The 13,509-nt window shown below is 46.5% G+C and overlaps 1 protein-coding gene and 1 non-coding gene across 6 annotated transcripts in view; both read left to right on the plus strand.

Annotated features, from left to right (window-relative positions):
* aars1 (alanyl-tRNA synthetase 1) overlaps positions 1–13,509 on the plus strand; it is a 32,948-nt gene that overhangs the window by 7,191 nt on the left and 12,248 nt on the right. For all 5 annotated transcript variants that reach the window (XM_063197712.1, XM_063197710.1, XM_063197711.1 and 2 more), the window contains 11 exons: positions 3,558–3,749; positions 4,033–4,177; positions 5,821–5,966; positions 6,445–6,553; positions 7,092–7,242; positions 9,764–9,888; positions 10,502–10,646; positions 11,076–11,254; positions 11,615–11,728; positions 11,940–12,146; positions 12,914–13,098. In XM_063197712.1, the coding sequence (XP_063053782.1) occupies positions 3,558–3,749; positions 4,033–4,177; positions 5,821–5,966; positions 6,445–6,553; positions 7,092–7,242; positions 9,764–9,888; positions 10,502–10,646; positions 11,076–11,254; positions 11,615–11,728; positions 11,940–12,146; positions 12,914–13,098 (1,698 nt within the window). The remainder of the gene's footprint in view (positions 1–3,557; positions 3,750–4,032; positions 4,178–5,820; positions 5,967–6,444; positions 6,554–7,091; positions 7,243–9,763; positions 9,889–10,501; positions 10,647–11,075; positions 11,255–11,614; positions 11,729–11,939; positions 12,147–12,913; positions 13,099–13,509) is intronic.
* LOC134448164 (small nucleolar RNA SNORA63) lies at positions 5,168–5,297 on the plus strand. Its single transcript, XR_010034659.1, has one exon. It is a non-coding gene; the product is annotated as a small nucleolar RNA SNORA63 (small nucleolar RNA).

Raw genomic sequence — 13,509 nt, forward strand, 5'->3', positions numbered from 1 at the left:
TTAGGTGTAGGTATGGTATGTGGATATTTGGGTCGGTATACTTTGAACCCTTGACACACGTTGGGAGCGTTACTGTATGCTGATAAACATTAGCCATAGCCAGGTCATAAACATGAACATGTCGTAAAGGTTGTGGAAACACCAAACATATCTTCAGAGGACCCGATATCTCCACGGATGTGCTTTTCCCCGCTTGCTCAAACTAACCATTTTGATCCATATCTGTCCCCCTCAGAAAAAAAAAAACAAAACAAGCCAAGCAAACAAAGCCAGGGTTCCCACACGTCCTGGAAAACCTGGAAAACCTGGAAATTTAGAGATGTGTTTTCAAGTCCTTGAAAGTCCTGGAAATTCACCAAATGTCCTGGAAAAAAATATTTGTCCTGGATTTTTTTTCCTTCAACTTTTTCCCGATTTTGTTTGTGGTATAATTTTTACTCTTCTCCGAGTCTAGACATGACGATTCAATTTATATCCACCTATTGAATACATTATTGTCCACACACACACACACACACAGTTTGGTCAGGTTGCCATCTTTGATTGCACTTATACACAGTCATATTCTTTGACTCAGTGTTGCCAAAAGTCGCTAGAAGTCGCTAGTTGGCTTGCTGGCTGATATCATGGCGTTATATATCTCTCGAAAACCTGCTTACGGTCATAATAGGCCTACAAATAGGCAGTGCTAGCACTTCCTTGCAATAAATTATACTGCTATCTTTTTTGGAGATCAGAGCTTTCAGTCTCACTAGCCAATTTGAAAGCTAGTTTGATCTTTGGTGTGACAAGTCACAGTAGTCGCATCAATTGTTTGTATGCAAGAATATTCCAGAGAAAAAGAAACTGGCAACAAAACTGGCTTGCCGAAAGACAGAAACCACTGGCCACAATGGTTTGTGAGCAAAAAAGTCAAAGTCAAGTCTTGTGGAGAATGCATTTAAATCCAAGTACACTAATTTTTGCGATAAGAGAGAGACTATTAAGGTATTAATTTCTGAGATAATGTGACATTAATGTGAGTTTACATTGCACTTTCATTTAATTCCGAATAAACGTTTTGGGGATCAGAAGGCATTTCAATTGAACAGAGGGTGCACGTGCTGGGCTTGCGAAATTTGACAGGGGTGTGGTCGCCAAGCTCCAGCAGATTCCTACTAGCGGGACAGCTGGTGATCTTCAACCGCAACCCAGGTAAATACCTTTGGACAAAGAACATAGAATGGATAAGAACGCTTATTCGCAGGAAATTGCATTGGCCACGGTGTAGTACGGGGGCGTAGCCCGGGTACACCATGCGCAGTGGATGCAAGGCCATGATCGATACAAATTGTGACACTGGAAACTCCGCAATTTGAATTGCATTGTGGGTGCGAGGAGCTGCTGCTAGTTCCGGCCTGGTCAAAATAGGATGTCCTGTCATCAATGTTCAGTTTGTGGTTAAATTACAGCTGTCATTCAGCCTTAATTACAGCTGACACAAATTGACTATGTCCTATGACCTGTTCCACGCTCCAGCCCTGGCGGTAGTGGCTTTGCATTTTACCTTGCCGCCAGTACTAAGCAAATAACGTACATTGGATAAGAAGTATCACTCAATGGAAAATGCATTGGGTTAGGTGTAGTCCGAGGACATTGCTTAAAGACACTGTGCTCATGGTCAGTGGGTGCAACGCCATAATGGATAAAATCTGAACTCTGTAACTTTGCAAAATTGGTCAAGAGAGGAGATCCAGTTGTCAGTGTTTAATGTAATCCCTCCTATGATCACTAGTCTCCTTAGTACTAACTGCAGAAGAAGAAAGTGACTCCCCTTGCGGCCATGCCATACTATGCTCTTATGACGTCTTTGGACGTACCCTCTTCCCTAACACACTGTACTCATTCATTACAACTCATTTCAACTAGGGATGCACGATGTATCGGCCAGATGTATCGGTATCGGCCGATATTTGACATTTCTCAACACATCGGACATTGGTCCGATGGGTAAAACTGGGCTGATGTTAACGCTGATGTTTTTTTTTATATGACTTGACGGTGACTTTCATTGTTTGTCTTCTAGTTTTTATCACAGGGAGTTAAAAAGTGTTTTTGGAAATAAGAGGACATTCAAAAATTCTGTTTGTTTGCATTAATGTCATCTCTGTTAAAAAAAAAGAAAAGAAAAACATTGGTATCGGTTAATATCGGTTATCGGCCAAAACCGCAATATCAATATCGGATGTCGGTATCGGACGAAATTTTTGACATCGTGCATCCCTAATTTCAACCTTAAAGTCACATTGTCTCTAAAATGCATTGTGTGTCGCTGTGTATGTCCAAATTGTGGGTCCGACGGATTAAATATCCGTCCTGAATTATCCAAAAATAGTCCTGGAAATGTCCTGGAAATATCCTGGAAAATGATTTTTGAAAAAGAGTGGGAACCCTGAAAGCGGAACCCTTTATTATCATTGTGAATCATCACCAGACCACCACACCTTGCCAATCGTCCATGTTTGCTCCTTAGCCTAGCCTTCACTCATGCACACAAACAAGCAAACAGCATCCATTTGACATATTGATGACACAACAAACAATACGGGACAGATATTAATGTGAGAATAGAATGTCCATGGGACCCCATTGGAATGTCATATCCTGTCGGAAAAGGTGTACTGGCGCGGGAAGCCCCAATGTTGTTACTTATACCACAGCCGGTCTTCAAACAGCCGCCCCGCTTTCCATTAGCGCTATGCCTGTCAGGCCAGCGCAGGCTAATTTTCAAAATTGTCCTCGCTGGCGGCTAAAACCTGTAAATATTACTATGGCATCTGAGGGATCGGTATGGATTTACATAAAATGTACAATAACCTGGGAGTTATATCCTTCTGATTCCTTACAGGTTTGGCATTTGTCAGCCTCCGCTAGCATCTAGATATCGGAATTGCTTTACGGCAGTCGTGATGATGGCAACGCAGCCAGTCTACAAAGCCAACCCACAGTGTGTGAAGTCACTTGTGGTGTAATATTGACAATAAAGGCATATTTTAAAAAGATCAAGCGAGTTTAAAAATTCAAACTAAGTGCTGTTTGGAATTATTTATCCTGCCTTTAGGAAAATTAAACGAAAAAGATATTACAAATATATTACAAATATTACATATATCGAAAGCAACGGCAACATCTATGGTGGAGCTCCTTTGGACCCCTTTCATTCTTACTGGGCTCTCCGATCCTCCGTTGGTGCCCCTAGAGTGCAGTACCACCCAGAAAAAGTTGCCTGCTTTCTATCTCGTCATATCCATGAAACCTCTCTGCTTATACTCCGCATGTGGGCATCCTGCCAGGCAACATGAAGCGCGCACACACACACACACACACACACACACACACACACATACTCTATCATGTACTAACTCATCTGTCCCCTGTCTCTGCTCTCAGCATGGAGGAGTGCCGCATCCTGCCTTGTTAGTATGAAGGACACACACACACACACACAGACATAGACGCACACACACACACACCATCATGTACTAACTGGTCTGATCTGTCCCTGTCTCTGCTCTCAGCATGGAGGAGTGCCGCATCCTGCCCGGCAGTATGAAGGATAACTTCTGGGAGATGGGGGACACTGGCCCCTGCGGCCCCTGCAGCGAGATCCACTACGACCGCATCGGGGGCCGCGACGCAGCACACCTCGTCAACATGGACGACCCCAACGTGCTGGAGATCTGGAACCTCGTCTTCATCCAGTTCAACAGGTGCGGTGCGGTGCGACTGAAGGGAACTGACCAGGGGTGTTTTTCTTGAAAACATTGATTTTAACTAAGTTAGCAACTTACTTGGTTGTAATGCATACACAAGCTGTCCGTAGTCGCACACATCATCTATCCTGATGTCACTGTGAATCTGTGAACCTCTTAACCTCTCCTCTCCTCTCCTGTCCTCTTCTCTCCTCTCCTCTCCTCTCCTCTCCTCTCCTCTCCTCTCCTCTCCTCTCCTCTCCTCTCCTCTCCTCTCCTCTGCCTCCTCTTTTCTCCTCAGGGAGTCTGAGACTGAGTTGAAGCCCTTGCCTAAGAAGAGCATTGATACGGGTATGGGCCTGGAGCGCCTGGTGTCCGTGCTGCAGAACAAGATGTCCAACTACGACACCGACCTCTTCATCCCCTACTTCCAGGCCATTCAGAAGGTCAGCCAGGGTTACCTTTTATCGCACAACTGTACTGCTTTAGGAGACAGTCCTGGATAAACACATACACCATTTACAAATGTCAAGTGTGTCAGCCTAATTAGTCACGCCCAGTGATTGGATAGACTCTTGGTGAACTCTGCAGAGTATCAAATCACTGGGCGTGATTACGAAGGCTGATACACTTCGAAGGGCACACACTAGACATTGGGAATCGGCCATGGTTAGTGTGGCAGTTAGCACAGTTAGCGTAGCATCATTTCCCACAGAACGTCGAACTATGACATAGACCTCTTTGTCCGCTACTTCCAGGCCCATCAGAAGGTCAGGAGGGGTTGCCCTCATCACACAACTCTACAACGTTATCAGACTGTTCTAGATAAATAGTCAGTTAGCGTAGCATTTAGCAGAGTTGGTCATTTCCCACAGAATGACCTACTGGTACTACCAGGCCATCAAGAAGGTCAGTGAAAAGGTTGCCTTTATGAGGAGCGTAAAACTTAATGAGACTGTCGTGTCATCTATAAACATGCAGTTACCATAGCATTGATCACAGGTAGTGTATTCTCATTTGCTACAGTATGACTTAACATCCAGGCCATCCAGATGGTCAGTGAAAGGGTTTGATTTTATGACTGGATTGGACAACTTTTGTTGCCTTCATTTTCTCAGGAATCCTTAGATCCTGACCTTAAACTCGGGCAAAAAAGCCCTGAACGCCCGATGATTCAATGTGGGGTCTGGATTTTTTTTACGTTGATCTCGTGCGGAAGTAGCAAAGCATGAGATACCAGAATACACACAATTTTATGCAATTTGCGTTATGGTCATGACTGCTGCATGTGCTTCTGCTGAAACCACAAACTTTAAGATTTACCTTAAGATCATTTTTGGCGTGCACCGCATGCTTGCACTGTTGTATGATGTGTTTGATTTTTAACTACATTGTGATTATAATGCCAAAGACACGCATCAGTAAACACGTCCCTTTTGCAGGTTAAGTTACGGAGCAGCTGTGTGGTGTTGCTCTGTCGTTCCCCCTGCATAAAACAAGCCTGACTCTTTACTATCCCTGTCCGTCAGTATCCCACGACTGCCAGGGACGCTTGGTTTCAGACATGTATATTAAAAAATAATTTAAAAAGGCAAACAAGTCCCTTTAGTATTTAATTTCACCGAATGCATCCCAATGTTTATAGCAATAAACAATAACGACAGCGGGAATAGGCTCAGTGGCACAGTGATTGGCTCTGGTGCATTGTTCCAAGGTAGTGGCACCAGCGCGCGTTCAGCCAGAAATCAGAATGGTCATCAGTCCCACGATTTTTTCAGAGAAAATGAAAGCTGCATTGTTGGCCTGGTTTACCATCCCCTCATACTTATTTCATTTGTAGTGAGGGTCTGGAACTGACGACTTGACGAACATATTGGAGGGAGGGATGCACTTGCGTCCTGTTTTATCCAATTGCTAACGTTTGTCCATGTCATTGAAAAAGGATTTCTGGTGGCAGCGGTGAACTGTTAATGATTTCAAAATGTCTTTATGTAAGGTTGTTTGTCAAGTTTGTTCACATTCATAAAGTATGCTTTATATAATATCTCAGTGTTGATCTGAACCCTCCTCTCCTCTGTTTCCTCCCTAGGGCACTGGGGCCAGGGCATACACTGGCAAGGTTGGCGCTGAGGATGAGGATGGCATCGACATGGCATACCGCGTGCTGGCTGACCACGCCCGCACCATCACCATCGCCCTGTCCGATGGCGGCCGCCCAGACAACACCGGCAGAGGGTGAGAGCCGTACTATACCCATACAGTACCTCCGCACACTAGAGCAGTGTTTCTCAAACTTTTTCAGACCGAGGACCACTTTGTCCCCCCAAAAATGTTCAGGGACCACCTGTCAACTGAATTGACAGTTGATGGGTGCTACTGTCGATGCATAACACTTACTTTTTTCACATTTACAAGCCTGTCTTATTGTGGTGAAAATGAGACTTCTGCTTTGTTAAGCTTTGTAATTATGTTACAAATATAGCCTACTGCTAGCTTGTCTTGGAAAAGTAGAAATCCCCTCGCGGACCACCTGAGCTCTGTCGCGGACCACTAATGGTCCCCGGACCACACTTTGAGAATCACTGCACTAGAGCACTATCAGTTCCAACGATTTCGGTAGCCTCCGCACACTGGTGCTGACGAGCTTTAACAAGGAATCAACAGTTGAAACTGGAGCCTTGTTTAACCCCTTCATGTCTATTGGTGTTGCCAGGTATGTGTTGAGGAGGATCCTGAGGCGTGCGGTGCGCTACTCCCACGAGAAGCTCGGAGCCCAGAGGGGATTCTTCGCATCCCTGGTGGACGTAGTAGTCGAGTCTCTGGTGAGAAGACACAGCTGTTTATTTCTATTTCTTGTTTCTTCTGTTTCTCTCTCTCTGGTGTGTGCACCCTTTCTCTCTTCTTTCTTTCTTCCTCTCTCTGTGTGTGCATTCTTTCCCTGTCTCTGTCTTTTTCTCTCTCCCTCTCTTTCTCCCTCTCTCTCTCCCTCTCTCCCTACCTTCCCCTTTCTCTCTCTAGCTTGCTCACTCATCATGTTTGTTGGGCCAAATGGTGTGGCTTAATGGTTTGGGAGTTGGATCTGCAACCTATACCCTGTGCCTAAATAACTGTAATACGCTTTGACTGAGTGTATTGTAATGATTGTCCATCTCACCTAATTCATGAACATGCGTCAGCAACAACAGCTGCTTTCGTGGATTCACTGCCACTCTGGGTCTTGTTTTTCGTCCAGTTGTTGTTTTTAGTTTCCTTGACCATGCTGAGCTATTCATAGAATTCTTAAGTGACCATTTAGTAATACCTCAGAGAGGAGTAAAGTGTGCTTGACTGTTTTTCTCGTCTCTGTGTGTGTTTCTCCAGGGCGACGCCTTCCCAGAGCTGAAGAAGGATCCAGACGCGGTGAAGGACATCATCAATGAGGAGGAGGAGCAGTTCCTGAAGACTCTCAGCAGGGGGCGCAAGATCCTGGACCGCAAGATCCAGAGCATGGGGGACAGCACCACCATCCCAGGTCAGACAGCATTGCATTGCATTGCATTAGGCACATACGACTTAGATTTTTGTCGATCGATGTAGACAAAGCACGTGAGCTAGAACTTGTTGTCACAATGTGGGTGTTATTAAAACAGTGCATTTAAAGTCAGCCACAAATATGAACGAGACGATGAGCTCGCACCAGTTTGCTCCACTAACACACCACGTGGGAGGACAGGCAGTGAGGAGGAGCTGAAGTGGGGACCTGCGCAAACCAGTTCATGGGCGCGCGACCTCTGAGGCGGTCTGCAAACGAGCGTTGCAGAGGTTGCAAGATCTGACTGCAGTCGCATTCATCCTGCGATAGTTTGACACCATGTGACATGTCACCTCGTCAATTCAACATCACCAAAATTTTGAAGTTTGAGAGGAAATCTAACAGTCATGCAACTTTTTGAGCCAGAATGCATTGCTGTCTAAATGCGGATGTAGCCGTTGCGGTATCTCAATCGCACCTACTGTATTGTATTTAGCCACTGATGTTGAAAGTGATGCCAAAGAAAGTAGAGTAGAGTAAGGTGATTCTAGCCCGTGCATTTCCTGGATCCATGTGATGTCATGTGAACGCCCCTCAGAAGACCTGCGGTTAGGAGACCTTTGGAGGGTTTAGCCGCTAGCTGGTCCCATACGATTCAATGGTGATTGCTAGCTTGGAGGTAGAGATTGCATTGCCAGACTCAGAAAATGGCTGGAATAGCAGAAGAAAGGTTAAGTTCAGCTATGTAACTCAAGGGGAGATGTAAAATGATCTTATATCCAGAAAGGGTACAGTATCACTTCAACCTGGGTTCAGAAGCTAGAGCCTGTTATTTCAACACATCACAATGGCCGCCTGTTGTGTAGAGGGGTGCAAACAGGAACAATTTTTTTCAGGGGGTACTGCTTGTTTCACATCTATACAGGTGACCTGTGTGAATCCCGCGCATCAGATGAGGGATTTTATTTCCCCTCAGTAATTTCAGCAATCTGTAGCTGGCTGTTGTGTAGCAGTACCACCAGCAGATGGCAGTAGAGTGTGTGTTCAGCTGAGCAGACTTCTATGCAGCATAGTAATGATCAGAGCCATACAGAGGGAGAGTCGGGCAATCTCCACTGTGTCCTAGGGCCGACTTCCGCATCAGCAAAATTAGCTGTTTAGCGTCTCAGAACTGCTTTAGCTTTGCGAATGATAGTGCCTAGAAGTGGGCGTAGCACACAGCAAACGCGATGCGATGCAATGCAGGGAATATGACAAGACTTGCTGTTCGTAGTAATAACTTCAGATAAACATCACAGATGGTAAAACTGTTGTGATTATCATCACCGAGACAGTTGATAGTTTACGTATTTGTGGTGATTACCCCGCAGTATAGTTCGTTCGTCCTTATTTTTGGCTTTTAATGTGGTGGTTCTATATTACAGTGTTTCCCAACCTTTATGGTTTTGTGTACCCCCTGACCCTTTTCGTAGTGCCATGAGTACCCCCTAACTCATGTTTACATCACTTTTTCTAATCCAATGTTACTATGCTCCATACATTTGTTAAAATTTAAATTTTCCAAGTACCCCTTGCAGTGTGCTCGCGTACCCCTAGTGGTACACGTACCCCTGGTTGGGAAACACTGCTATATTGAGTCTATGAAAAGACAGCCGATTTAGGCATGACCTCATCTCGTTGAAAGGCGGGGCTGCAATTTAATTCCTGGTCCTCCAATCGCGCAACTCTCCCTCTGTATGGCTCTGGTAATGATGAAGTGTACACTGGCTGTAGGCAGGGGATAAACACCATTAGTGCACTGAGATATGTGGGCAGTAAAGAAGATGGATTTGTCATTAATACAGAATGCTTTTAATGAAAAAGTGTTGCCATGTCTGAAATGGGGTGCAATATTAAAAACCCCAGCAGTTCTTTAATATTGCTCTGGCGCGATGTTTCATTTGTGGGAGACTCAGTGTAATTACCTTGTCTGAAAAGGCACCTGCTCCACGCTTTAGGAACTTCACGCTGCCTAACCAGTGCTTTTCTCACACACCCGTGCTGTTATTTGCTTTTATTGATGTTTTTTTTTTCCTTTCAAATATTGTTTTAGTGCCACTGTTCTATAGTACATCTCTTTAATCCTTTCATTAAACTCCTATTAAAGCACTGCTTCAAGTGTTTAGCTTACACATTTCTTCTCACTTAAATTGTTATACGAGCTGCACATTGAATTATTGCTTATGAAAATGCTGTTTATGAATATAGTTTCCTTGCATTAAATGCGTATTAAAGTACAGTTAATTCTCCAAGTTATCGCTTTATTGGTGTATTGTATTTCCTCATTCAAGTATGTGTAGCACATTAAATTCTTGCATATGAATGGATTATTCATACATTAATATGCAAGAATTCACTGTGCTACTGTACTATATTCAATATTGTTTCCTCGCACATAGATATTATTTCAGTCTTTTTTATCTCGATGGTCATTCTGGTTTCCTTCCCTCATTATGTTTTCCTTGACGTGTGTGTTGAGCAGGAGACACGGCCTGGCTGCTGTACGACACCTACGGCTTCCCCCTGGACCTGACGGCCCTGATCGCAGAGGAGAGGGGCATGGGAGTGGACATGGAGGGCTTCGAGGAGGAGAAGAAGGCGGCACAGGTGAGGAGAGAGGGGGGGGGGGGGGGGGGGGCGAGAAGGCAGCACAGGTGAGGGGTGGGGGCATGGGGGTGGACATGGAGGGCTTCGAGGAGGAGAAGAAGGCAGCACAGGTGAGGAGAGAGGAGGGGGGGGGCTGCACAGGTGAGGAGAGGGGGGGGGGAGGCTGCATAGGTGAGGTGAGGGGGGGGGGGGGAGTCTGCACAGGTGAGGAGAGGGGGGGGGAGGAGTCTGCACAGGTGAGGAGAGGGGGGGGGAGGGGGAGAGAAGGCTGCGCAGGTGAGGAGAGGGGGGGGGGGGGGGGGCTGCACAGGTGAGGGGGGGGGGGGGGAGTCTGCACAGGTGAGGAGAGAGGGGGTTAGAGAATTGGGCTGGAAGTCCAACTTTTGAGGAAGTTTAACTTCGGTTACGCTGTGGAGAGTTTTTTTTGCACCGCATCAACCACACATTCCAGGTTCCTTACTGCCGCATTCCACCTGTTAACTATCAAAAACTGAGAGAAGTTCTGAGTTCAATGGAATCTTTTCCTCTCTGTGTAGTTGAAGTTGCAGGGTAGAGGTGCCGTCGCAGTAGTAGATTTCTAATATGTGATCTCTGTATCCTCTTCTCCATCTAGTTGAAGTCGCAGGGTAAGGGTGCAGGTGACGCGGACCACATCATGTTGGACATCTACGCCATCGAGGAGCTCCGCAACAAGAACACCCCCGCCACAGACGACGCCCCCAAGTACAAATACAGCTCCAGTGACGCCGGCACCTACGGTCAGCTGCCATCATTAGCGACTCTTATTTACTTATTTATTGACTTCTCCTTTATTTTTAGTTCTCCTTTTATTTCTTATTACCCCTTTTATTTTACCAGAGTAGTCACATTGAGGCTGTTTTCCAAGAGAGTCCTAGCCAAGAACTGGTGATGTTCATTCGAGCAGTTAAAGCATCTGTTTTCCTGGAATTAATGGCACTGCAAACTGAAGCATGAAAAATCAGCACCATTTTATATGCTATATACTACTAATATACTACCGGTAGTAATAAATTTATACTAAAAGTGACTCTGCTTGACTAACTTGCTCGACTTATTATTTGTGTGTGTTAGAGCAGGCTGTGGACACTGCGATTGCAAGGGACAGAATAATAATATTAATAATAATTATAGTAATAATTATTATTATTCTTGGTTGTGTTTGTCAGAGTTTGAGCAGGCTGTAGGCACGGTGTTGGCTCTGCGTCGTGAGCGTGCGTTCGTGGAGGAGGTGACTACGGGGCAGGAGTGCGGAGTGGTGCTGGACAAGACCTCCTTCTACGCTGAGCAGGGAGGACAGACCTTCGACGAGGGATACATGCTCAGAGAGAACGACTCCGCTGAAGACGTAAGGATGCGTGTGTGCGTGTGTGCGTGTGCGCGTGTGTGTGCACGCGTGAGTGTGTGTGTGCGAGTGTGTGTGTGCGCGTGTGTGTGCGCGTGTGTGTGTGCGTGTGTGTGCGTGCAGACACTGAAAGCCTTTACTGGGCCCAGGACAAAAAGGGTTTATTTAGAATGTGGGTATTGAGAATGTGCTTGTGTGGGTGGACTCTTCTGTTGAGAATGTGCTTGTGTGGGTGGACTCTTCTGGTATTTGACGCTTGTGTCATGTGATGCTATGTCAACATTTTCCAGTGTGTAGGTGTGCTCCATACGCCTGTATTGATCGTGTGTGTGTTTGTGTGTGTGTGTGTGTGTGTGTGTGTAGAGGATGGAGTTTACAGTGAAGAACACGCAGGTGCGCGGTGGCTACGTGCTGCATGTGGGGACGGTGTACGGCACGCTGAAGGTTGGAGACCGCGTCATCCTACACGTCGACGAGGTAAAGAAACAAGAAAACAACAACAAATGGGATTGTGTTTTCATTACTGTGACTCGCACTCGCACTCTCTCACGTTTGCTCTCTCTCTTTCTCTCTCTCTCTCTCCCTCTTATCTTATACTATATCTCATCCACCTCTCCCTCTCCCTCTCCCTCCTATACTATACTATACTATACTATATCTCCCCCTCTCCACCTCTCTCTCCGTCCAGGCGCGTCGTCGTCCCATCATGAGTAACCACACCGCCACCCACATCCTGAACTTCGCCCTGCGCGGCGTCCTGGGGGAGGCGGACCAGCGCGGCTCCCTGGTGGCTCCTGATAGGCTGAGGTTCGACTTCACCGCCAAGGGCGCCCTCACCACCGGGGAGGTGCGGCGCACCGAGGAGATCGCCTGCGCCATGATCCGAGACAACAAGGTCAGGGGTCAAATGATGAATATAAAGATGGCAGCTCTGTTCATGATGGGCAACATATGTGCGTTTCTGGTCCGACTGTGGCTCAAGAGGTAGGGCACTGCAATATTAAGCTGGGAACCCAGGTTCCAGGGGCCAGCCGTGTGTGTGTGTGTGTTTGTGTGTGTGAGGAGAGAGCCTGCGCCATGATCCGAGACAACAAGGTCAGTGGCCAGCCGTGTGCGTGTGTGCGTGCGTGAGTGCGTGTGAGATGTACAGTGGTGCGTGCGATGCACAGAGGAGAGAACCTGCACCATTATCTGAGACAGTAAGGTGTTTGTGTTTGTGTGCGTGTTCGGGTGTGGGGGTCCCTGACATGTGTGCTGTGTGTATTGTCTAGAAAGTCGTGTGTGTGTGGTGTGTGTGGTGTGTGTGGGGTGTGTGGGGTGTGTGGGGTGTGTGTGGTGTGTGCGGTGTGTGCGGTGTGTGAATGTGGCTCAGATGGTAGGGAACTGCACTGTTATGCTGAGAGCCCGGGTTCCATTCCAGTCCAAGGTCATTTCCTGTCCTCCCCCATCTCTCTCTCTCCCACTTATCTCCTGTCCCACTTGTCACTGTACTGTCCCTAATAATAAAAGCGAAAAAGCACCCAAGAAATATTTAGAATTATTTATATATTCTATTATATTACAATATATAATAATATCTGAAATAAAGAAAAATGCCTTCAATAATAATAATAATAATAATAATAATAATAATAATGATAATATGTGTTATGTCTCCCTCAGCCTGTGTATGCGCTGGAGGCCCCCCTGGCGGCTGCTAAGGCCATCCAGGGCCTGCGTGCGGTGTTTGACGAGACCTACCCGGACCCCGTGCGAGTGGTGTCCATCGGCATCCCCGTGGAGGACCTCATCGCCGACCCCAACAGCCCCGCCGGATCACTCACATCCATCGAGTTCTGCGGCGGAACGTGAGTGCACACGCACACATGCACACACACATGCACACACTCACACTCACCTCCATTTACATCTGTGGCGGAACTTGAGTGCACACGCACACATCCACACGCATGCTCACACTCACACTCGCCATCTTTTAGTTCGGTGTCGGAACTTGAGTACACACAGACACACACACCTCCATTGAGTTCTGCGGCGGAACTTGAGCGCACACGCATGCACTCACACTCACCTCCATTTACTTCTGTGGCGGAATGTGAGTTCATACACCGACACACACACCTCCATCAAGTGTGTATACACGTTAGTATACACACACACACCCACGCTCACATTCACCTCCATTTACTTCTGTGGCGGAACATCAGTATACACAACCGCACGCACACACAAAGCTCCATCGAGTTCTGTGGCAGAAT

This window comes from Engraulis encrasicolus, chromosome 4 (assembly GCF_034702125.1).
Source record: "Engraulis encrasicolus isolate BLACKSEA-1 chromosome 4, IST_EnEncr_1.0, whole genome shotgun sequence".
Classification (NCBI taxonomy): domain Eukaryota; kingdom Metazoa; phylum Chordata; class Actinopteri; order Clupeiformes; family Engraulidae; genus Engraulis; species Engraulis encrasicolus.